The following is a 26,365-nucleotide window of genomic DNA, read 5'->3' on the forward strand; positions in this document are numbered from 1 at the left end:
CAACTTAATTACAATGGCCAAAAAAAGTCGTTCTTTTATTGAACTGAGAAGCGGCAAGTCTTTCCCCGAAATGGAGCGAACGGGACAAACCAAGAAAACGGAGGAACCTGTTACACTAGCGGGAATATTTTCTTCAACACAAGACATGAAGTCGGAATTCGGATCGCTTAATATTAAAATTGATAAGCTGGCCGGTTCAAACGCGAAGCGCGAGAAAGCTATTTCTACGATTCAAGACTCTCTGGAAAACGTGGACTCTCAACTTCAAACACTCCAGCAGACTACAACCCGAATCGAGAGTGAGCATGATCTATTCAAGCAAACTATTAAAGATCAAGGAATGAAGATATCTTCAATGGAAAAGAAAATTAATGAAGTTAACTCGGAACTATCTAAAACGAAGAAAGGAATGGTTGATTTAGATAGTAGAGGGCGTCGGAGGAATCTGTGTATCCTGGGACTGCCTGAAAATACTGAAGCTGCTGATCTGTTAAAATTCTTTTCAGATATGCTGTACTCACTTTTCAATGAGACCCTCGAAACTAGCCCCTTAATTTACAGAGCTCACAGAATTCCATTTTTTCGGCGTTCAGCCAAATTACATCCTCGAGCAGTTGTACTTTCTTTGCATTATGATACGACTAAAGAAGCTGTTCTTCGAGAAGCCGGAAAGAAACGGAAATTATTCTTCAATTCAACACAAATTCGTATAGTCTAAGATTATCGACATGAAATCTTTGCTGAAAGGGAGAAATATCGAGAAGTTATGAGTGAAATGTATAAATTAAATTTAAATTCCTCCCTTCGCTTTCCAGCAAAGCTGATAATTTTTCCTAAAAAATCTCAATCATTGAGAATCTACTCTCCTCAGGTGGGATGGGGGTACATTAAAAACCTTAAAGTTAAGCCTACTGGATAAAATATTAAAGTTACTCCGATTACTCAATAGGCAATTTTGAAGTATCTGCTGTATGAGTTGTTTATGGAGCTTTTCAGTTAAGTACATGTTATACCTTTTCATTCTCTGGTATGGGACGTGGTCCATTTAATTTCTTCCTTATCTTATTAATAATGAGTACATATATAACGGTCTTGCAGGGAACCTTTATAGTATTGTACTTTAGTGGTCCGTGTAGGACCTGTTGTGTATTAACCTTCTTATTTCTTTTATTTACTTCAACACTTATAGTTTTAGGTCTGGTGTGTGTGTGTGTGTGTGTGTGTGTGTGGGTGTGTGTGTGTGTGTGTGTGTGTGTGTGTGTGTGTGTGTCTGTGTGTGTGTGTGTGTGTGTGTGTGTGTGTCTGTGTGTGTGTACTCACCTTCGCTTTTCTTTTTCGACAGAATATTGTTTATAACATTATTTGCCCGGATTTATTCCTTCTTTTAAATATATGTTTAAGCTACTTTAGCTGATTCTAAGATGGCTGTTGTTGATTATGCTTTTATTAATGTTAGATGTAACACTATAGTAGTTGAATTCTGTTTGTGCCTTTTATTATGGCTATTTTCCGTGGGATTTTTGCTTTTTTTTAATTATATGGAGCTGCAAGATGGAGAACAGGGTCAAAGGTTATTAGTTAGCATGGGACCAGCCTATTGGTTCCTTCATTTCTATCTATTGGTTGGTGGGAGGGGGGAGGGGTCTATTAGAGTAGGTTCTTTTCTTGATTGGGCAGTTCTTTTGATGGATTTCTCTTTCGTAAATGCGTCACTCCTTCTGGTTGTACCCGCGCCTTTTGGTTTAATCTGTACTTGCGTAACATTTCTTTTATACAATATTAAACTCAATTTTAAACATGAATGTTAATAAAATCAATATAATAGCTTGGAATTGGAATGGTGTCAATCATCCCATTAAGCGTAAAAAGATTTTTAAGAAATTAAAAACACTTAATGCTGATATTATTTTTGCGCAAGAAAATCATATACAAAAACAGGATGAGAAGAGGTTTTTTCGCTTTTGGAAAGGGCCTTTATTTCACTCGCTGTCGGATAGTAAAACAAGAGGCGTTTCTATATTTCTTAGCCCCAAAATCCCTTTTGTACACCTTAAGACTACTACTGATTCGATTGGAAGATATTTAATTGTTACAGTAAACCTTTTCAAAAACAATTAATAGCTATCATTTATAAACAGTTAATGAATGCTTGCATGTCGCCTAATGATAGGGTTCAACGTACCTGGGAAGTAGAACTTCAACATTCACTTTTAGATAGTCAGTGGAGTAAAATTTATTATTTAGTCAATAATTCATTTATCTGCACATGCCATATCTTAATTCAGTTTAAGATAGTACACAGGGCCCATATGTCCAAAGATAAATTGGCGCATATTTTTCCTAATATAAGCCCTATTTGTGACAGATGTAACACAGAAGTGGCTACTCTAACCCATATGTTTTGGTCATGTGTAAGTTTAAACAATTTTTGGAAGGATGTGTTTGGAATATTATCTAAAGTTATAGATGTGGATGTTCAACCTAATCCACTTACAGCAATCTTTGGGATTATTCCAGAGGAAGCAAGCAAAGTGTCTGCTTCCGCCCAACATGTGATAGCTTTTTCAACTTTACTGGCTAGCAGAGCTATCTTGCTACACTGGAAAGACTCTAACACACCTACTGTTTTCTATTGGCTCTCCTCCATTATGTCATGTCTAAGCTTGGAGAAAATCAGAAGCCTGACATTTCATACATCCTTTAATTTTGAACAAGTCTGGCGACCCTTTATTCAATATTTTCACATGATTTAATTTATTTTTAGTTATTTATTTTTTCCAATTTAATTTTCTTTATTCACTTTGGCGAAAATCCTTATCCATGAAGGATCGGAGATGACTGGAAGGATGTGTTTTTTTTCATTCTCTCTGTTTTTTCTAATTTTATCCTCAATTGGACTACCCAATCTTTCTTTGTCTTTTCTTTTTTCCTCTTTTTTTTTTGTTTTTTGTTTCAGTTTAGTTAGTGGGTTTTTTTTCCCTTTATCAAAAAAATTAAAAAAGAAAAAAAAGACTTAGTAAAGATTTCAAAAGAAATGAATCACAAGAAGTCTGCTTAAGTCACGTTTACTTGAGGTGATTGTTGTACATGACTGATGCTTTCATCCAGTAAATCTCAACCCAACATCATTAAATAAATACAGTTTGTTCATGGCCACATTTCTCTGGGTAATGGGAATCCCTGATCTAAACCAACCTGGGGTCCACGGACCTCTTGGTTAATGGTAAGGGTCCCTGGCACAAAAAAGGTTGAGAACCCCTGGTTGAGATGGAGTAGCTGACTAGAGGGTGGAAAAGGTGTACTAATGCTGATCTGGACTCTATATACAAATGAGTTGCTGGACTTAATTAGTTGATGCTCTTAATTAATAACAGCTAATACTGTAGCTGATGCCTTGAGGAATTGAGTTTTCCAAATGTCCAATTTGTTCCAATTATGATGTCTGAAAATTGTAAGCATTTTTATATAATTAAGAATTGATACAGTTAGATTTTCTGGGAAGAATTCTGTCTTTAATAAATCATAATGTTCCCAATGTTTCTATATTTCTAAATTTCTTTGATTTAGAGGAGGCCAGCTCTGTCAGCCCACAGAGCAGTCCCACACCCCACTAATTTTCCCTGTACGTTATATTTACATAATTTGTAAATACTTCCCCCAAATTCTATGGTTCAGATACTTACTCGGAGCAATTCACAGTGAACAATTGACCTACCAAGCTACGCGTCTTTAAGCTGTGAGAGGAAACCAGAGCACACAGAGGAAACACACAGTGAATGTGCAAACTCCCCCTGGATGTCAGCGGCAGGTTAGGATTGAACCCAGGTTGTGAAGGAACAGCTGTACTCCCCGCACCATTGCGTTAGGGGAAGCATGACTGGCAATTCGACAGAAAGCTGGTGCTGTTTCTGAGCAGTCAGGTTAAATCACAAAGACACATGTCAATTTCTGGGAAGAAACTCCTTGCTTCGTGTTTATGGATGCCATTAAATATCTTGAGTTCATTAGTTTCTGTGGCTAACTGGGGCCATAAAAAGTAAATGAAACCTTTAGATGCTGCACATCAATGAGTGATTTGTATCCTAAGCTGTGCGCTAAAATCATAAATTTTTAATTAAACTTTCCTTTTCTAACAAATCTTGGTTCTGATGGTTATTTTGGATGAGCTGAAATGCAAAGTGAAGTGTGAAGATTTCAGCAGCTCACTGCTGAGGGCTGGTAACTCATAAAATTCAGATATAAATGACATTCATTGCTGAATTAACAAGTTTGATTGCAGTGACAGGCTTGATTTTAAAAACGACTATTTAATGGTTCTGCTGAAGAAAGAGGCACAACATCCTGTGGGTGTGGGTGGGGGGGGGGGTGGGTTACCTCTGAAGACTCACATTTTGTGGAATTACATGGCTATGGTGAGGCTTTGCAGTTCGGAGTCGGTGAGCAGACTGATCTTGGACTTCGGGTCGATGGACTCAATTGGGTTTGGAATGCTGTGCTTGCTTCTATTGTTTGCATGCTTTGTGTTTTTTTTTCTGTTTTGCTGCAGATTGGTCTTTTTTAAAAAAAAAAATTGGGTTCTTTTGGGTTTCTAGCTTTATGGCTGCCTGTAAGCAGAAGAATCTCCAAGGTTGTATCATTTATACATACTTTGATAATGAATGTACTTGGAATGTGAATCTTCGTGTACTTGCAGTGCCACTCCTCTGCCACATGGTGTCGCACTCGTGCCTCACTGATGGCAAAGACGCACAAACCATCCAAGCACAAACCATCCAAACACGAGGAAATCTGCAGATGCTGGAAATTTAAGCAACACACACAAAATGCTGGTGGAACGCAGCAGGCCAGGCAGCGTCTACAGGGAGAAGTACAGTCGACGTTTCGGGCCGAGACCCTTCACAGAGGTTAGGACTGAATACAGGCCGCTGGCACTGTGAGGCAGTAGCTCTACCAGCTGTGCCACTGAGCTGCCCCAATGGGTGCAAACAATATTTGGCAGTGGTGCTGCTGAACCATTCACATGACCAAGAACTGTAGCTGATTTCTGAATGTATTTAACATACAAGCTGCCGTTTTAAACAACTATAATTTTGTCAAGATATTGTGCAGTTTGTTAACCAGAGGGAGAGGGTCAGCCGTGATATAACTGGTGATCGAGCAGACTTGGGGGATTATGTGGACTTCTCTCACTTGTTACTTTGAGCCTCGTGTAATTGGTATCTTTGGACAAGAGTTTATCAGGTAATACTACTTGGGCAGTCAAGTGAGGACTAGTTCAAAGTGAGCTCTGATACTTGCAGTCCGTCATCTGAATTCCAGTGTAGTACCAGGTCATGGTGCATCTTTACTTGTCTCATTGACACAACTTTACTTGTTGAATAGTTCCTGGGTGGACAAGTGGTTGTGGTGTTGAGCGGGCAGCACAATGGTGAACAACTAGATCCGATGCCTCACAGTTCCATCCTGATCTCCTGCTCGGCCGGGGTGAAGTTTGCACGTTTTCCCTGGGAACACATGGGTTTTGTCTAGGTGCTAAGGTTTCCTGCACATTCCTAAAGATGTCCAGGTTGGTACCATAATTGACTGCTGTAAATCATCCCAAGTGTGTAGGTGAGGGGTTGAAGGTTTGGGGCTGGAAGAAAGCGATGAGGAGATGGGAACATGCGTCCCAGGGGAAATTAGTGGGGGAACAGAATTGCTCTGGGAGCCAGAAATGGCCTCCTTCCAACTCTTAAGGAAATAATGAAATGAAAGAAATATATCAGTTTCTTCCTGAGCCTTCCCCACAGAGGAAACGATGACCTACTTCCAATGGATTTCTGAAGAGGCCAATGAGCTCGGTGTGGGATTTGTAGCCCCCAAGCAGGTGGGGCAGCAGATACTTTGTGGGGATAGTGGAGAAAATCCTGTATACATGGATGTACAGTGGAGATTGGTCCCGTCATGGTCTGGTATGGAAGCACCAATGCCCAAGACTGGAAAAGCCTGCAAAAGTTCAAAGTAAATCTATTATCAATATACATATATGTCACCACATACAACACTGAGATTCATTTTCTTGCAGGCAAACACAATAAATCCAATAATCATAATAGAATCGATGAAAGACCGCTCCAACAGGGTGGACAACCAGTGTGTAAAAGACAACAAGCTGCAAATTCAAAAAGAAAAAAGAAATGAGAATAATAAATAAATAAGCAGTAAGTATTGTGAACGTGAGGCGAAGAGTCCATGAAAGTGAGACCATAGTTCAGTGATGGGGCAAGTGAAGTTATCCCCTCTGGTTCAGGAGCCTGATGGACAGTTCCTGGACCTGGTAGTATGTCCTGAGGCTCCTGTACCTCCTTCCCGACGGTAGTAGCAAGGAGAGGGGGTCCAATGACGGTTGCTGCTCCGAGTCGATGTGCTCAGCCGTGGGGATGGCTTTACCCGCGACGGACTGGGCGTTGCTGCTTCCGTACCAGGCTGTGACGCAGCCAGTCGGTGTACTTTCCACCACACGTCTACAGAAGCTTGTCAAAGTTTGAGATGTCGTGCCAAATCTTTGCACACTTCTAAGGAAGCGGGGTCTTTCTTCATAATGGCACTTACATCTTGGTCCTCCGAGATCATAACGCCAGGGAATTTAAATTGCTGACCCTCTCCACCTCTGACTCCCCAGTGAGGACTGGCTCATAGACGACTTCTTCCTGAAGTCAATAATCAGCTCCTTGATCTTACTGACATTAAATACGAGTTGTTGTTGTGGCACCACTCAGATAGATTTTCAATCTTCCTACTATACGCTGATTTGTCACCATCTTTGAAGTGGCCGGCAGCAGTGGTGCTGCCAGCAAACTTAACTCTGGCGTTGAAGGTGTGATTAGCCGCACTGTCTTAAGTGTAAAGCAGGTAGTGGACACGCGGCAGTCCGTCACAGGCAAAGCCCTCCCCATCACGGAGCACATCTATAGGGAGCACTGCCATAAGAAAGTACCCATCATCAGGGACCCCCACCATCTAGGCCATGCTCTCTTCTCGCTGCTGCCATCAGGAAGGGGGTACAGGAGCCATGGGCCCCACGCTATCAGGTTCGGGCACTGGTATTACCCCTCAACCATCAGGCTCCTGGACCGGTGTGGACAGCTTCACTCACCTCAGCAATTAACTGATTGCACAACCTATGGGCTCGTGTTGGAGGACTCGTCAGCTCTTCATTATTTATTATTTTGTATTTGCACAGACTGCCATCGTTTGCACATGGGTTGGTCATCAGTCTTCATGAGAGGCTTTTCATTGACTCTGTCGCATTTCTTTGTTCCACTGTGAATGCCTGCAAGAAAATGAATCTCAGGGTGGCATATGGTGACAAACACTCAGTGGCTGTTTTAATGGTTATAGGAATGGAGCAAGTAAAGTGACCTCAGGGGTAAAAGCCAGCGTAGTCTTCTGCCGCCATAACCCATCCTGTTCAAAGATCCTGACGAAGGGTCTCGGCCCGAAATGTCGACAGTGCTTCTCCCTATAGATGCTGCCTGGCCTGCTGCTGTGTCCCACCAGCATTTTGTGTGTGTTACTGTTCAAAGACTGATGTGTCGTATGTTCAGAAATGCTCTTCTGCACACCACTGTGGCTATTTGAGTTTCTGTTGCCCTCCCGTCAGCTTGAAAACCAGTCTGACCCCCCTCATGAATGGGGCTTTCTTGCCCTCAGAACTGCCAAGAGCTTTGTTTTCTCATACCATTCTCTGTAAACTCTAGAGACTGTTGTGTCCCCAGAGATCAGCAGTTTCTGAGATGCTCCGGTCACCCTGTCTGGCACCAGCGTGGTCCAAGTCACTTCGATCACAGTTCCTCCTCGTTCTGTTGGAAACATGCTCTGGTGGGATAGGGGTCCGCTCAGTGATTGTAACTGCTCGATATCCCCAATGTATTTTTACACAGACGACAAAATGTGCTTTTCACAGTGAAGGGACTTGCAGAATGTTCTCTTGAACGGTGCTCCGGCAAGGTAACGGAAAGACTTTGACAGGATTAAGATGCACGAGACAGAGAGAAACGGATGAAGTTTCGTGTTGCGGAACCAATTCACACCGTGCGGGAAATAGAAGTGAGAGCTTTGGGCCGGGTGCTGGAATTATTTTAAGAATAAGGCCGACAGGGAAGACAAGCTGAGGCAGATTTTATAGCAACAGGGAAAGGAGATTATGGAAATGAATGGGGGAGCTAAACTGGAAAATTGGATCAGCACATCTGAAGGCACTAATTAGAGGTGGCTGGATTGTGGAGAGGAGAGGAAAGAGGAAGTGGCTGTGCTATTGAAAGCTGCTCAGTGGCAAAGAGTAAATTAAACAAATCCCTTGTATTTGGGGATCAAGGGTGGGAAAGTTAAAACCCAGCATTCAGCTAAGGTGTATGGCTGGGCTGGGAGGGTAGGAGGAAAGTGTCTTTGCCCCCCCCCCCCGAATGGCAGTACATGTAGCGTTTGGGCATGAACAGAACAAAAACAGGCGTGGTTGAGTCTAGCATCGACAGCCGGTAGGGTGGATTTTACCAGGTTGGTGGTCTGAGCAGTAGAAACTATATCCAAAATGAGGATGGGCTCAGCAAGAGGCAGAGGCACATCAAGAGTCACCACACTTCCAGTAACAACACAGCATGCCCACAACTTACCAGCTCTGATCTGAACGTCTTTGGACTGCGGGAGGAAACCCGTACGGTCACGGGGAGAACGTACAATCTCCTTACAGGCGGTGGTGGGAATTGAATCGTGACCTCTACACAGCTGTGCCGTCTTGGAACGTTCACCGCACCCGTTTTCGTGGGATAACTTTGTTCCCGTGTACGTGGCATTAGTGCAGATGTCCCACAGCCTTTTAATCCACAACCACTGTCACTCTGGCTATCGTTCATATGATCGATATTCATCTGCTGGCTTCCAGTCAGCTTCACTTCCCCAGTTTTCTCCGCAATATTGTGGCTTTTTTTCCCTCCTCAGGTATATAATTCAATTCTATTTTTAAATTGCTGTTAGGAAGTCCATTGCAACGAAATTACTTTAAAATAGGTTCTGCTTCTCAATTTTGTTTTTTGCCACTCGTCTCTGATACTAGAGAAACACGTTTCATTTTTAATCTAAGCGCAAGCTATTGGTTTTAACTGCCTGTGCTGTACCGAGTACTATTTCTTCTGTCATTTCACCTAAGTAGGTTCTCTCATCCCCAGCACCACTCTAGTGAATCTTACCTGAAGTCCCTCTGAAGCCTTTACCCCCACACACTGAGTACATAAAGGGGTTTGGAATTGCCACAATTGGACGCGGTGCTTTAGCCTGTGCCATTAAGAGGGTCAGTGTAACTTTATTTGCATTTTACACTTATGAAAATCTAAGACACCAGGTATTTCATTAACCAATTCCAACTACCTGCAAAGAGCTAATAAAAGCTCCAGCTCAGAAATACCGGGTAGGGTTTCAGGAAGTAAAGCCATATGAAGACAGCAGATAATATTGGTGTTCTAACTTGCCCTCTCACATTATTCCAGTAGTGCTGAGCGCCATTACTAATTACTCCTGAACCCACAACAGCACACCTTGTGACCTCTGTTCTCCTCAGGTGAATGTTGATGTCCATCGGGGTACTAGCCTCCGTAGTATCCAAGACATCTTCAGGGAGCGGTGTCTCAGAAAGGCAGCGTCCATTATTAAGGACCCTCAGCACCCAGGCATGCCTTTTTCTCACTGTTACCATCAGGGAGGAGGTACAGAAGCCTGAAGGCACACACTCAGCGATTCAGGAACAGCTTCTTCCCCTCTGCCATCCGATTCCTAAATGGACATTGAACCCTTGGACACTAGCTCACTACTTTTTCTATTTCTGCTTTTTGCAATACTTATTTTAATTTAACTATTTAATGGACATATTATACTTAATGTAACTCATTTTTAATTCTATATTTATTTATTATTGAATAGTATGGCTGCGATTAAGTTAACAAATATCGCGATATATGCCAGTGATATTAAATCTGATTCTGATGGTATCCCAGAAAGTAGAGCATTGCCCTTTGTAGCCAGCGCAATGGTTTTCTGGTGTCTGTCTTGCTGCCTTATTTCATCAGTGTAATCCACCAGCCAAGGGCAGCTGAGAAAAGCTGAACTGTCTGCCCATTTACTTGGTGAGTGATCTTCGGGACTGAAGGCCCTGCTGTCTCTTCGCTCTGCCGGGGATCTCCTCTGAGCCAGTGTGCAAGCAAGAGCTTTTCTGACAAGGTTCATGAGAAGGAGCTGCAGCAGCTGGGACATGAAATTTGCGGCGGAGGCTGCAGATGGCTCAGTCACCGTCCGTAAGGAGCTGAGGTGACAACAGGTCACTGAATCCTTCATCAGAACTGAGGACTAAGCATATTACATTCGAGGCAGAGCTTGGCATGGGAGAATCATTACAGCTTCTTTCCGATTTACCGGGACATCGCTGTCTACTTTGTCTCAGCATTGTGCAGCCTGCACTGTTTCAAGTCTGGAATGCAGAGAAGGGTGCCGATTAAGAAAAACTAAGAGATTTCAGCAGAGGTGGCTTCAGGACAGACATCGAGCAGATTTGGCTGTGACAGCTGTGACTGCAGTCTTGCTGACCGTGCGCGAACCCAGATAAGTGACAAGGAGACTGGTGTGCTTCCTTTAGAATTGTTCAGCACTTAATTGCACTCGGAGTTGATTCAGAAAGAATAGGCTGCAACCTGTTTAAGGAAGGGTTTACTGATACATGAAGCTGCAATTCCTTTATCTAGCCCAAGATAGGTTTAAAGAAAGACCAAATAACGAGATGCAAGATGCAACGTTACTTTGTGGTATTCATTCCCAGCGTTGTGTTTAATGACCTGCCTCACAGTCCTTGCTCGCGACAGTACGCTCTGCAGTTATAATAAAGTGCTTTTTAGCAAAGTTTAAAGAACTGTCTTTTGGATACATGAATGTGAAGGGAATGGAGGGATTTATGGATGATCCACAAGAAGAAGGTGTTTCGTGTAAATTGGATCAAGGTCAGCACGACGTGATGGGCCAAATGGCCTGCCCAGTGTTGTGCTGTTCCATGTTTCTTTATTTTTACATCAGAAATACTCCACTTCATTGGCAGTAGCCAAAAAAGTTATCGCAGTTCCTTGGAAATCTGATCTATATTTAACTATGGATCGTTGGAATAATGAAATACATAGTTGTATTCCACTTTAAAAAATTACGTATAATCTAAGAAATGAATATGATATATTTTTTGAAAATTTGGTTCCCATACTTACAAAAAATAGGATTAAATACATAGGTCCTTTGAAGATAAAATTATAGTAATTGGGGAAAGTAAAAATAAATATCAAAATTATTTTGAACTCCATGGAGCATGTGAGGATCCTCCGATACCCAGGCAATCTTTCTCCTTTCTTTCCTTTTTTTTCTTTCTTTAGATAAGGTTTAAGGGGGGGGGAGGGTTAAGGGGAGGGGGGAGGGTCAATATTATTTTTCTTACTATTTTATTACCACATATATTCTTTGTAATTTCAAAAAATTAATAAATAAATAATATTAAAGAAAAGAAATACTCCACTTGCCTTAATGTGCTTCTGCACAGCTGTTTGTTGGGTAGTCTCGGGACGAGCACTTTCGGCCCCTCCCCACAGTGTCAAAGTCAAAGTTGAGTTTTATTGTCCTATGCACATGTACCTGTATTCACGGGTGAGATAACTTCACTCACCTCGTCATTGAAGTGCTCCCACAACCAATAAATTCACTTTCATGGACTCTTCATCTCATGTTATAAATATTTATTGCTTATTCATTTATTATTATTATTCTTCCATTTTTATGTTTGCAATTTGGTGTTTTTTGCACCCCAGTTGAACGCCCAAGTTGGTGTGGTCTTTTACTGATTCTGTTACAGTTATTATTCTATTATGGATTTACTGAGTATGCCCACAAGAAAATGAATCTCAGGGTCGTATATGGTGGCATATATGTACTTTGACAATAAATTTACTTTGAATTTGGAAAGACTTACTTTTACAGCAGCAAATTAGGCAGATAGCAGAATATAAACTTACTTGCAGATAGCATCACACACGTAGCATTTACAAGAAAGACACAAGTTAGATGTGAATTAAACAACCTTTGCAAGAAGGAACACGATAAGAACAAAACGAAAAGACCATTTCAGTGCAGAGCGATCAAAGTGGTCATAGAGTTCTAAACTCTTAAAGATTTGGGTTGTAATCAGAATGTCCCGTGAAATGAACAGTAACTGGGGTCCATAGCATCTTCCTGGGCATTCCTTTGGGACTGAGGATCGCTTGCTGCCTCTCTTAATTTTGTGGGTTCTGAGGTTGTTGCTGAAGCCAAAATGGGAACTGAAGTCACTTCCATAGACGGGGCAGGAGGGGTTTGAAGGGGCAGTGGCGGTGAAGAGGTGCTCTTCCTTGCGTTCACTGTGATTCTCTGTTGCACAGACGTGTGGCTTCAGACTTCTCAACACCCTCCTAAGTGGCCTTACCCCTCGGTGAACTGTCTTGGGCCAGTAATTCCCAGGGTCACTGGGGATGCCACATCTCCTTGAATTTTGTTTCCTCTGCTGACCTCTTCCTGTGACAGAGCTTGGAGTAGATTAACGCACACGAAATGCTGGAGGAACTCAGCAGGCCAGGCCTGAAACGCCGACTGTCCTCTTTTCCCTGGCCCGCTGAGTTCCCTCAGCATTTTGTGTGTGTTGCTTGGATTTCCAGCACCTATAGCTTTTCTCTTGTTTTTCCTTGGAGTGCAGTGTCCGTTACGGGAGGCATTTGGCCTGCTCGTTGGGATATCGGAGCATTTGCAGGGCATCCTCTGAACCAGTTCCCAAAAAAAAAAAGCCCCACGTAGCTAGAGAGACTACTGAGAGAGCGCCAGAGCTTTCAAATTTAATAAGATGCAGTGCAACAAATAATCTGCTGGAAGAACTCAGTGGGTCAAGCAGCATCTGTGGAGGGAAAGGGATTGTCAATGCTCCCTGGGTCCTGATTCAGGGTTCCCCCATTTCTCCCCCACAGATGCTGCCACTGAGTTTCTCTTCATTGAACCAGATTCCAATTTTGGACGCTTTTTGTGCCTGTATAAAACTCTTCCAGCTCTCCCACGTTGCAAATGCTCCTCCCAATCAGAAATGACTTTTATTATTTTATAAAGGTTGGAGAGCAGGACCTAGTCTTCAGCAGTAATGCTCTGGATATGCTGCAGAGGGCAATGGAGAGACAAATCTCATTTGAGTCTAAGACACCTATCGCGTCGATTTTTCTCCTAAAGGGCAAAACTATGTTCAATAGTTTCCATAGTCACCTTCACAGAAACTTAATTCCCATCTTTCACTCTGGGATTTAAATCCCAGACCTGAGCTGCTCTGTCGAATCACATAGTGTCTCTACCACCACATCGCTGAAGGTCCATGGGTTACTTGAAAGAGAACAATAAATCCAAATCTTCTTGATTTTTCGGTGACATAGAAATGTAATCTTATAAATAAATAATATGTAAGGTGACTTTTTCCCCCCTCCCCCAGCATGTGGATGGCATTAAACTAGAGAGAGGGTGCAGAAAAGATTTACAGGGCGTTACCCGGAATGAAGTGCTTGAGGTTGGGCAAGCAAGGTCTGATTTCCCTGGAGTCGAGGAGTTTGGCTGTCTGGTCACCCCTCAGCCTCTGTTTCCCGTGCTAAAACTGGAAAGCAAAGGTTGAATGTGAGAGAGGGGGCATTTAAAGGAGGCCCGACAAGTAAATGTTTCACACAAAGAGTAGTTGATATCTGGAATGAGCTGCGAGTGGAGTCAGGAATGGTGAGGACATCTCATAAGCGTCCGGGGCAGGTACTTGAATGGGCAGGGCATAGAAGGGTACACGGGATTGGCACAGTTAGGTGGAAAGCCTCTCAGCCCACTGCATGCCAATCCTCAGTTCAATCCCAATACCCTTGATTGCTTTTCTCTCCCACGTGCCCATTAACTTGCCCTGTGTTTTCCTACCAGTATTGCATATTGGGGTAATTTACAGTTAACCCACTGATCAGCGAGACTCTGGGATGTGAGCGGAAACCCGGGGGGTCTGCGTGGGCATGGAGCGTGCCCGTTCCGGAGGTCAGGACGGAACTTGGGTCATTGAAGCTGCGATCTGTCGTTGTGTCACCCTATTTCATTTGCACATTCAAATGGAAGATAAATAATTAGGATTCTGCATTTCCCTGTCTTTTTACAGAAGCCCAGTGAGGGCTCAGTGGATAAGAGCATGATGCCACAACTGGTAGAGTTGCAGCCTCTGACTGTACTGTGCAAACCTCTTAGCCACAGATATATAGCTGGGGTTCCTAAGGTACTGTAGTTGTCAACATGGGACAGAGAGCGAGTTTGTAAAGCTGGCGGGAGCAAAGGATGTTGGGAACGGTGAGGGTGGAGTGCCACGGGAGGGGTGTGGGACAGGTGGCAGAGAAGAGCTGGGGCAGCAGAGTTGGCACAGCTGCAGACACACCCAGCCCTGGGACACCAGGCGAGGTCACCTGATTCTAAGCAATTGGTTTATTGACCATTACAGAATGTCTCTCTGGTGCTTCCCCCTCCCTCCCCTCTCCTTTCCCCTTTTCCCATCCCTGATCCCCCTCTCCCTGCCCCCTTCCCACTCTCAGTCCACAACAGAGACCCATATCAGAATCCAGTTTATCATCGCTCACATATTTCATGAAATTTGATCTTGTTTACAGCAGTTGTACTGCGCAATACATAAAATTACAGTACAGTCCAAAAGTCTTAGGCACCCTAGCTATATATAATGTACCTAAGATTTTTGCACAGGACCGTATCCTAGTTCGATCCTGACCTCGTCTGTTGTCTGTGTAAGAGTTTGTATGTGCTTCCTGTGGTCACATGGATTTTACTTGGTGATTTGGTTTCCCTCCATGTCTTAAAGACGTGCAGTTTGATTGGTTAAGTAGCTACCGATCTTCACTTGGTGTGCAGGTGAGTGTTAGAATTCGAGTGGAATTGATGAAAATTGGTTGTGGGTGGTGAATAAAATGGGAGTAGTGTAGGGTTAATTTACAGCACCTATGAAAAGTATTTCCCCCCACCCCAGAAGTTTTCCTGTTTTATTGTTTTACAACGCTGAGTCACAGTGGATTTAATTTGGCTTTTTTGACAGTGATCAACAGAAAAAGACGCTTTCGTGTCGAAGTGAAAACAGATCTCTACAAAATGATCTAAATTACTTACAAATATAAAAACACAAAATAGTTGATTGTGTAAGAATTCACCCCCTTCAATATGACACCAAATCATCACTGGTGCAGCCAGTTGGGTTTAGAAGTCACATAATTAGTTAAATGGAGATCACCTGTGTGCAGTCGCGGTGTTTCAGTTGATTGGAGTAAAAATACACCTGTGTCTGGAAGGTCCAACTGCTGGTGAGTCAGTATCCTGGCAAAAACTACACCGTGAAGACAGAAGAACACTCCAAGCAACTCTGTGAAAAGGTTATTGAACAGCACAAGGGATGAGATGGATACAAGAACATTTCCAAGTCACCGAATATCCCTTGGAGTACAGTGAAGTCGATCATCAAGAAATGGCACAGCTGTAAATCTACCTGGAGCAGGCCGTCCTCAAAAACTGAGTGACCGTGCTAGTGAGGGAGGCCACCAAGAGGCCTGGGGGAGTTACAAGCTTCAGTGGCTGAGATGGGAGAGACTGTGCGTACAACAACAGTTGCCCGGGTGCTTCACTGGTCACAACTTTATGGGAGAGTGGCAAAGAGAAAGCCACTGTTGAAAAAGCTCACATGAAATTTCAGCTGGAGTTTGCCAGAAGACACGTGGGAGAATCTGAAGTCAGCTGGAAGAAGGTGTTGCGGTCTAATCAAACCAAAATTGAGTAAGACGAGACCCTATTTCCATGTTGAATGACCCTAAGATTGCTAATTTCTATTAAAGTGGTTAGCCAAATACCACAAGAACATGCTTTGAGTTACTAAGGGGTCCTACATATGGACCCAATAACCTGGGTCACAATTCCAGATCACTGTTAAGCACCTCAGTTGAATTATAGGGATACGTTGTAGACATATTCTCTTCACACTGTCCAGCTAATGCATTCAGAATTGCAACATGTGTGTAGGACTGAGTGCGTATCTGGTAAAGAGGAGCAATTTTAACAAGAAAAAGATGAGAGTAAATGAACAGATTCTGTTTGGTACACAGTTTCATTTACGTAAAATTGAGCAGAGTTGAATTAAGTACCTGCATGTTCATGCTCAATGTCAGCCAATTAGGTATGTAACCATGGTAACTTCCCTCAGGCAATCTGGAGTGTCTGCAATCTGAAAGGAAACCGACTTGTGACAGGTATTTGTAAGTGGTGCCAGATGAAGCTGCTTAGGTGGACGTGGAGACGGCCGGGGGAAAGAACAGACTGAGCACCAACAGCAGTAGGTTAGGCCAGAGATGAGAGTGGCCAGACAAAACTTTCCGTGGAGTCGATACTCATGCTCACAACTGAGCAGCAGAAAGAAATCGGTGGGCTGAGTGAGGTTGGACGGTCCATTCTGGGATGACAGCTGGGGACATGTTGGGAGTGGGGTGTAGGGTAGATTAGAACTGGGAGTTCAGTCAGAGATTTTCTTGCAGGCCTGGAAATGTTTCAACAGCAGGCTGAGCCCATGACTTTTTATTAGCTCTGCTTCCCTTTTCACAGGCACTGCCTGAACTCCGTTGTGTTCCTGTCTTTATAACGTGCAACTTGTTTGGGGCGTGGGGGTGGGATGTCACTCGTGGGTTTGTTTCAGACAACGTCTGCAAACATCAGTGACGAGGAAAGAGAAGTCAGAACCAGGTTTACTATCACCGGCATGTGTCATGACATTTGTTAACTTAGCAGTTCAATGCAACACATAATCTAGAAGAAAATAAGTAAATAAGTTGCAGTATATGTATATTGAATAGATTAAAAATTGTACAAAAACAGAAATAACATATATTAAAAATGTGAGTTAGTGTTCAAAGCTGTTCCTGAATCGCTGAGTGTGTGCCTTCAGTCTTCTGTATCTCCTACCTCTAATGCCCTTCCCTTGGGCAACATCGGTGGCGTGGAGAGGGGAGATTTGCAGCTTGGGCAACTGCCGGTCTTCCATAAAAAAAACCTTGCCCAGGCTTGCGCCCTGGAAACTTCCCAAGGTGCAAATCCGTGGTCTATCGAGACTAACGGAGGCCTACTACATCACCTACCTGACGGTAACAGTGAGAAAAGGGCATGTCCTAGGTGCTGGGGGTCCTTAATAATGGACGCTGCCTTTCTGAGACACTGCTCCTTGAATATGTCCTGGGTACTTTGTAGGCTAGTACCCAAGATGGAGTCGACTAAATTTACAGCCCTCTGCAGCTTCTTTCGGTCCTGTGCAGTAGCCCCCTCCCCCCCCCATACCAGACAATGATGAAGCCTTTCCGAATGCTCTATTAAAGTTTTTGTGTGTATTTGTTGACATGCCAAATCTCTTAAAACTCCCAATGAAGTATAGCCACTGACTTGCCTTCTTTATCATTACATCAATATATTGGGACCAGGTTAGATCCTCAGAGATCCTGACACCCAGGAACTTGAAGCTGCTCACTCTCTCCACTTCTGATCCCTCTATGAGGATTGGTATGTGTTCCTTCGTCTTACCTTCCTGAAGTCCACAATCAACTCTTTCGTCTTACTGACGCTGAATGCCAGGTTGTTGCTGTGACACCTCGCCACTAGATGGCATATCTCACTCCTGTACGCCCTCTCGTCACCACCTGAGATTCTACCAACAATGGTTATATCATCAGCAAATTTACAGATGGTATTTGAGCTATGCCTAGCCACATAGTCATGGGTGTAGAGAGAGTAGAACAGTGGGCTAAGCACACACCCTTGAGGTGTACCAGTGTTGATCATCAGCGAGGAGGATATGTTAACACCAATCCACACAGATTGTGATCTTCCAGTTAGGAAGTTGAGGATCCAATTGCAGAGGGAGGTACAGAGGCCCAGGTTCTGCAACATCTCAATCAGGATTATGGGAATGATGGTGTTAAATGCTGAGCTATAGTCGATGAACAGCATCCTGACGTGGCTGTTTGTGTTGTCCAGGTGGTCGAAAGCCATTTGAAGAGCCATTGAGATTGGATCTGCCAATTGACCTATTGTGGTGATAGGCAAATTGCAATGGGTCCAGGTCCTTGCTGAGGCAAGAGTTCAGTCTAGTCATGACCAACCTCTCAAAACCTTTCATCACTGTAGATACTGTGCAATAGTCATTAAGGCAGCTCACATTATTCTTCTTTGGCCCTGGTATAATTGTTGCCTTTTTGAAGCAAGTGGGAACTTCTGCCCGTAGCAGTGAGAGGTAGAAAATGTCCTTGAATACTCCTGCTAGTTGGTTGGCACAGGTTTTCAGAGCCCTACCAGGTATTCCATTGGGACCTCCCACCTTGAAAGGGTTCACCTCTTTAAAGACAGCCTGACATCTGCCTCTGAGACGGAGATCACAGGGTCATCAGGTGCAGCAGGGATCTTCACAGCTGTAGTTGTGTTCTCCCTTTCAAAGCGCGCAAAGAAGGCCTTGAGTTCATCTGGTAGTGAAGCATCACTGCCATTCATGCTATTGGGTTTCTCTTTGTAGGACGTAATGTCTTGAAAACCCTGCCAGAGTTGCTGTGCATCTGATATCGCCTCCAAACTCATTTGAAATTGTCTCTTTGCCCTCGAAATAGCCCTCCATAAATTATACCTGGTTTCCTGGTACAGGCCTGGGTTGCTAGACTTGAATGCCTCAGATCTAAACTTCAGCAGACAACGTTCCTCCTGGTTCATCCATGGCTTTTGGTTTGGCAATGTATAATAAGTCACACCCACATAGGTTTTAATGAAGTCGGTAACAACTGCAGCATACTCATCTAGATTCGAAGATGAATCCCCGTATTAAGTCCAGTCCACTGATTCAAAGGAGTCCTAAGCTTGTCTTGATCAACACCAATTAACAACAACCAGGAAGTGCTCGAGTGCTTAACATCTGCCTTTGGTAATTTGTAAACTAAGGTCAGGATCAGGATAAGTAGACTGGATGGCACTTAATCACTCAACGTTCCAGATCATGAGAACACGAGTGTGACAAGACCACTACGTCCTAGCACCGTGAAGAGTTTATCATAGAACACTGACCCCCGCCTTCCCCAAATGTTCCTCTGATCGATCGGTCCAGTAGATTGAGAACTTCTCAGGCTGGACCACCGTCTCCATCGTGTGTTGAGTGAGCAATGTCTCCGTGAAACACAGAATGCAACAATCCCTCATTTCCCTCCGGAACAGCAATCATGCCTGTTCTTCACTGGCTGTACATCTGCTAACAAGGAGTCCTCCCCATTGACCTCTCTTCCAACCATGGCGATGTATCTTTACCCGCTTAACAATGCCGTACCTGCATTCCTGAGAGTTAAATGCACCGAGTCCTGTCCTGCTCATGTCCCATTCCCATTAGGGTGGAGACTATGTAGCGTTCACGCCTGGGCTACCAGACTCAACAACAGTTACTCTCCCCAAGCAGTAAAGCTGACCAACATCTCCAACCACTGATTCAATTTTTTGCACAGAATATGATCTGGAGTAGCAATTATTTTGTTCCCCTTTACACTTGCGTACTGGAAACGAGATTAAATGATCTTGAATTTTGACGGTGGACACAATTGACCCACTGCAACGCTGGGAGGGATTTGACTAGCCTTTCATTGTTGCTGTTACCAAATAAAGGTGAGAGACCCTCTCCTGTGTGATGTGCATTAGAAATGGGGAAAATGGACAGTGCATCACAAGTACGAGCAAATGAGCATTGTTGTGCATTTTGAAACGGAGCATTTCAACTTACTCATAGTTTAGTATTGAGTCAGCCTGTGAAGTTGCAATGTGTAATCTGATGAATATGGTCACTGATGAATATGGTCACTGATGAATATGGTCTGATATTGAACTGATGCTTGGTAAATTATCCTGATGTCATTTGTGGCAGCTTGGGGTATGTAAAATGAACCAACTGGATGTTCTACAAACCAACAGTGTTTTAGAACTCTACATGGCTGCGAAGCATTTTGGAAATAGTGAGATGCAGAAAGGGTTACAGTATGTAAGCACGAGACCTCCCGGCCTGCCCTTGTCTGGAGCTGTGGCTATAAAGCTCATCTTTCTCATTCTGGGGTGGTTGAGATGTGGGGCGAGATGGTTAATGCTTGATGCTCGGCTGCTCAAAGTGCAGATTCCAACAGCATTTGATGTTAATGTTTCCTTCTCTTCCCAAGCCTAACAGCTGTCACAGTATGTTGTTGCTAACTAAAAAAAACAACTTTTTGATTAAAAAGTAGACCAGTAATAAGCAAAAATCTACCTTGTGGATCTGAAATTGTTTCATGATGTATAAAAGAAGTTGATGAGTCTATAAAAATAGAAATACCTCTTACTTCGGCTTGCGAGTTTGCGTGATACTGTTGGCCCTTCCAAAACCTAAAAAACCGTTGACTATCCACCTTCCTTACATGAGTCTCCTAAACAAAAATAACATTGGCATTCATTCTATTGAATACTTTGAATATTTTTTTCCGTTTGATCGGATTTTTTTTCCGTTTGATCGGAGCAGTATGTTATTGCTATGTTGCCTTTCAGATCGAGTCTAATATTATGGGGTTCAACCAGATGGGTTGGAGGAGACGAACCTTCCTTTATCAAGAGGTTTCTGAATGTTACACATTCTCTACCCAAGAGGGTTGTGGAGGCTCAGTCACTACATTTAGGGGAAAGATCACTAGATTGGTGTATATTAAGGATACCAGGATATAAATAGGGGTCGTTACATGTCATTCAGGTGAAAGATTAGCTTATTGACGTTACCGAATGGCAAAGCAGGTTGGTAGGTTAATGAATGGCCCACTTTAGCTTCTGTTTCTAATACCTTTATATTATTAACTTTAGTTCAAAGTTATTTTGTGTCTTTCCAGTTTCTTTTCTCCCCCTTTTGTTATAGATTTATAAAAGATGGAGGCTTTGACTGTTTTTATTGGGGTTTTTTGTTCGCAGTGAAGATTTATTGATTAAATTAAGTTTTAAGTGCTATGTTTATGGCATATCCAAGAAGGGGTCATGCATTAATGGACCAGGCACTGAAGATGTATGTTTCAAACATTTAAGACTGCTTCTCAGGCCTCACTATCTTGCATCTGGCTGAGGCAATAAAAGTAGCTGTCTTATTCCAGAAACACTTATCTGAGAGAAAGGGGATCGTTTCCTTAAACGGAGAGGAAAGATGTGGCTTTATGACATTGATGAGCCCGTGAATGGGCAACAAATCAGAAAAGTTTGTGGGGAACATGGAGAGATGATGTGGAAAGGGCACTGGAGGAAGCAGTTATTTTGCCTAGTCCCATCAAACTGCACTTGGACCACACCCCTCTTATCCATGTACTTCTCTTAAATGTTGAAATTTAACCCACATTCACCAACTCCGCTAGCACCTCATTCCACACTCTCACACCCTCTGAGTGAAGAAGTTTCCCCTCATGTTCCCCTTAAATATTTCACCCTTCACCCACCACCCCTAATTCTAGACTCACCCAATTTCAGTGTAAAAGGTCTGTTTACATTCTATACCTCTCATAATTGTGTGTACTTTTATCAAATCTCCCCTCATTCTCCTAGGCTCCAGGGAATAAAGTCCTATTCAATCTTTCCCTATAACTTGGGCAACATCCTTGCAAAATTTCTCTGCACTCTTTCAATTTTATTGATACCTTTGCTGTAAGCAGGTTACTAGAACTGCACCCAGTACTCCAAATTGGGCCTCACCAGTGTCTTGTATAACTTCAGGGTCTAGGCTTGACTCATTTCTGATAATGTGGAGTTCAGATACCTTTTGCCTCCTTTGAGGTACCTTTACCTTCTGCACTTCACTGTGAATGGTTGTGTTTTGCTTTTAATTCAGGCACAAGCAAATGTGGTATTTGGTGTACAACCCTATTGTGTTTGAACTAAGGGCTGTTTGGAGTCAACTATACTGTCGTGGGTCTGGAGGTCAGATGGAGGAAGGAAGGGAGACAGTGAATCAAAATTTAAGTAAATTAATGAATTTAATGATGACATATTCCTGCCTGAGTGCCAATTTGGATCCACTCCAATACATCTACCGAAGCAGCAGGTCCACAGCAGATGTCATCTCATTGGCTCTTCACTCAACCCTGGAATATCTGGATGGCAAAGGTTACAGCTCAGCACTTAACACCATAATACCCTCTAAACTAATCAGTAAACTTCAAGACCTGGGCCTCAATACCCTCTTGTGCATTTGGATCCTGGATTGGATTGGCAAAAACATCTCCAAAATCTCCACCAGCACGGGAGCCTCCTGCTCTAGATGGATGGATAGATAGATAGATATACTTTATTGATCCTAAAATAAATTACAGTGTAATGTTTTTGACACCTACTCACTTTATACCTATGAATTTGTGGATATGTACAGCTCCAACACCATTTACAGGTTTGCTGATGACACCACTGTTGTGGGCTGAATCAAAGGTGGTGATCAATCAGCATACAGGAGGGAGATTGAAAATTTGGCTGAGTGGTGTAATAACAACAACTTCTTTCTCAATGTCAGTAAGACCAAGGAGCTGTTAACAGACTTCAGGAAAGGGAAACCAGGGGTCTATGAGCCAGTAATCATTGGAGGATCAGAGGTGGAAAGGTTAAGTAACCTTAAATTCCTGAGTGTCACTATCTCAGAGGTCCTGTCCTGGACCCATCATATAAATATAATTGCAAATAAAGCACAACAGTGCCTGTATTTCCTCAGGAATCTGCGGAGATTTGGCATGTCATCAAAAACTTTAGCAAACTTCTATAGAGGTGTGGTGGAAAGTGTGCTGACTGGTTGCATTACGGGAACGGGAACACCAATGCCTTTGAGCAGAAAATTCTACAAAAGGTAACGGATTTAGCCAACTACATCATGGGTAAAACCCTCCCAACCATTGAGCACATCTACATGAAATATTGTCATAGAAAAGCAGGACCCATCATCAAAGATCCTCAGCACCCAGGCCGTGCTCTCTTCTCGTTGCTGCCATCAGGTAGAAGGTACAGGAGCCTCAGGATTCACATCATCAGGTTCAAGAACAGCTACTACCCCTCAACCACCATGCTCTTGAACAAAAGGAGATAACTACACTCATTTAAGGACTCTTTGATCTTGTTACTTCATGCTTGTTATTTGTCGCTGTTTATTTATTATCTGCATTTGCACAGTTTGTTTACAGTCACTATTCTATAGATTTGCTCGGTATGCCCTCAGAAAAAGAATCTCAGGGTTGTATGTGGTGACATCTATGTACTCTGATAATAAATTTTACTTTGAGCTTTATTTATGAGACACAGACTTGCCTTCCAGGTTTAATCACGTGAATTTGACTGCCCTGCAGCCCTATGGGAATCAGACTGTCTATGTATTAATATCCTGCAGCTGGGGCTACTAATAAGTTAACCTCATCTTCCTCATAAAGCACAGAAACAGGCTCTTGGGCCTCAACTGCTCCGTGCTGATCAAGACTCCAATCTAAGCTAGTTCCATTTATCTGTGTTTGACCCATATCCCTCTAAACCTTTTTTTAAGCCAAGGACCAATACCATTAAGCAAGGGGGCCATGGATCCCAGGCTGGGAACTCCCATCCTATCCACGTACCTGCCCAAATACTGTTAATGTACTTGCCTCATTCACTTCCCGTGACAACTCATCCCATATACTGACCACCCTCTTGGTAGAAAACGTTGCTTCCCCCCCCCCCCCCCCCGTTATCTTTTAAATCTCTCTCCTCGCACACTAAACCTGCAGAATATCCTGTAGTTCTTGATGCCCAACCCCTGGAGGAAAGGTCTGTATGTATTAACCCTTTCTGTGCTTCTGATCGTCATCACCCCTCATTCTCTTCCTATGCTCAAAGGAATAAAGTCCGGACATGACACAGGAAGCACCAGAGAAAGAGAGATAAGGAGAGGTGGGGGAGACAGGATGAGAGAATTGGCAACAGTTTACAGGTGGGAGATAAAATTTTCCTCGATGTAAAGCACTAAAGTGGGGAGAGTCACAGATCCTGTCATTAACAGTTCTTGTGGGATTGTATATGGAATTGTGATGCTCCTTTTAATAATCAAAGTTTTGTTGTTCTATAAAAGCTGTGTATTAACAAAGACTGTATTGTTAATTGCAGGTTAAAGGAGGCAGGAGGCCGGATACAGGTGGGGAAGGTCATGGATTTCTGGGAGCTGGATGGGAAGTATGACGTTGTTGTGAACTGTTCGGGTATTGGGGCCAGGGCACTCACAGGGGACATGGAAGTATATCCAGTGAGGGGCCAGGTCCATAAAGTTCACGCTCCTTGGCTGAAACACTTTGTCCGTACAGATGATGGAACCATTTATATCTACCCAGGAATCAACAGCGTTACCTTGGGTGGAACAAGACAAAGAGGAGATTGGCGGATGTCAGTTGACCCGTTGGACAGCAAGACCATTTTCGAGAACTGCTGTGCATTTGAGCCGAGTCTCAGGCACTGTCAGAAGCTTTCCGAAGGGGTCGGTCTGAGGCCAACCAGGGACGTTCTGAGACTGGAGAAGGAGAGGCTGGAACGAGGCGGCCGTCGGATGTTTGTGGTCCACAACTATGGCCACGGCGGGGCCGGGGTTGGTTTCCACTGGGGAACAGCAAAGGAAGCGGCTCAGCTGGTGAGGGAGATCATACTTGAAGTAGGGCGTCGACCCTTTCGTGCTACGTCGAAACTGTGAGCCGGGAAGGACTGAAATCTGCAGCATCACTTTCCTGCACCGCATCGGTCATCATAAATTGCCCTGTGATTAGGTTAGGGTTAATTGGGTTTGACGGTTGGCGCAGCTCAAAGGGCTGGAAGGGTCTGTTTTGCACTGTATCGCTGAATAAGTAATAGAGTTTAAATGTACAGATCAACTGGTATATACGCTTCACAGACTGGTGCCTTATATTGTCTAATTTTCTTAATGATTAATGTTACTGACTGTGATTAGAAGTTGCACATTGCTGATTGGTATTTTCCGCCTCATTATTTTAATCGTTCTCTCCTGGTGAGAGTTGGCAATGTAAAGAATGTAATAAACTACCATCTGGAAAGATGAGAATTGAAAATTCCATCCATGGTCATCTTTGTTGGTAAGGTGTGATCTTTGTCTTCTTTTGGTGGTGGCTTCGATGTACCTCAAATCGGGGAGCCTAGAACAGAGGTAACTCTGAAGGCTGGCATCCTAATACCCAGCCTCAATGACTTGTGTACCTGCTGAAGTTAGTTCAGTATCAGGCAGTGGAAAAGCATTGTTTGTATTTACTCAAAGCCTGCAGATGCTGGAAATCCAAAGCAACACACCCAAAATTCTGGAGTATCTCAGCAGGTCAGGCATCATCCACGGAAATGAACAAACGGTCGACGTTTCAGTCCTAATGTTGGGTCCCGGCCCAAAACGTCGACAGTTTGTTCATCTCTATAGACGCTGCCTGACCTGCCGAGTTCCTCCGGCATTTTGTGTGCACTCGCTTGATTTTACACCTCTGTACCCGAGTTCAGAGCTTCATGGCGTCAAAGAATTCAACATGAAAACAAAAGAGACTGCGTTTGCTGGAACCTGGAATGGTAACAAGACTGAATATTGGAAATGAGTTGAGCAGCGTCTGTGGAGGCAGAAGTTCTAAGTTGATCAGGGTGGAGAGGGAGGCAGGAAGGTGGAACAAGGAAGAGGCTGGGACAGAGTCCGGAGGTGATGGGTGGAACCCGGTGGAGAGGGGATGATCAGTAAATGAAACCAGGTTGCAGAGGGGATGGGAAAGACGAACTAAGGAAAAGAAGCCAAGATGGATGGATGATTGTGGGTGAGAGGAGAACATTGGCAGTGGGAGAGGGCAGGTTACCAGAAATTGGAAAGTTACCTGTTCTTACCAGAATTGAATGCTGTCTTTCTGCTTTTTTTTTTATAAACACAATATTCCCCAGTGCCTGGGTGAGAACACTGGAGCCCTGCTGTTGCACTTATCAGCCCCTGTTGGACATGGTTGTTTCCATTTTAATTTAAGGTTGGAACTTGTTTGCCCATTAGTTAAGTTAATTAGCTGTAGCTGTAAGTATATGAATCAGGAGGAGGAGTAGGCCACTTGCCCATCAAACCTTGTCTGCCACTTAATATGATCATGCTTAATTAGATTCTAGCCTTACAACTTTTCACCTTTATCAAGAATCATCAAAGTTTGCCCTAAGAATA

At 43.4% G+C, this 26,365-nt stretch overlaps 1 protein-coding gene across 2 annotated transcripts in view; it reads left to right on the top strand.

Annotated features, from left to right (window-relative positions):
- Window positions 1-25,247, top strand: part of ddo (D-aspartate oxidase) — a 60,738-nt gene extending 35,491 nt beyond the window's left edge. For both annotated transcript variants that reach the window (XM_059982942.1, XM_059982941.1), the window contains exon 5: window positions 24,298-25,247. In XM_059982942.1, coding sequence (XP_059838925.1) covers window positions 24,298-24,871 — 574 coding nt within the window. In that variant the 3' untranslated portion in view covers window positions 24,872-25,247. The remainder of the gene's footprint in view (window positions 1-24,297) is intronic.
- Window positions 25,248-26,365: the final 1,118 nt, after the last annotated feature.

Source organism: Hypanus sabinus, chromosome 10 (genome assembly GCF_030144855.1).
Source record: "Hypanus sabinus isolate sHypSab1 chromosome 10, sHypSab1.hap1, whole genome shotgun sequence".
Lineage (NCBI taxonomy): Eukaryota > Metazoa > Chordata > Chondrichthyes > Myliobatiformes > Dasyatidae > Hypanus > Hypanus sabinus.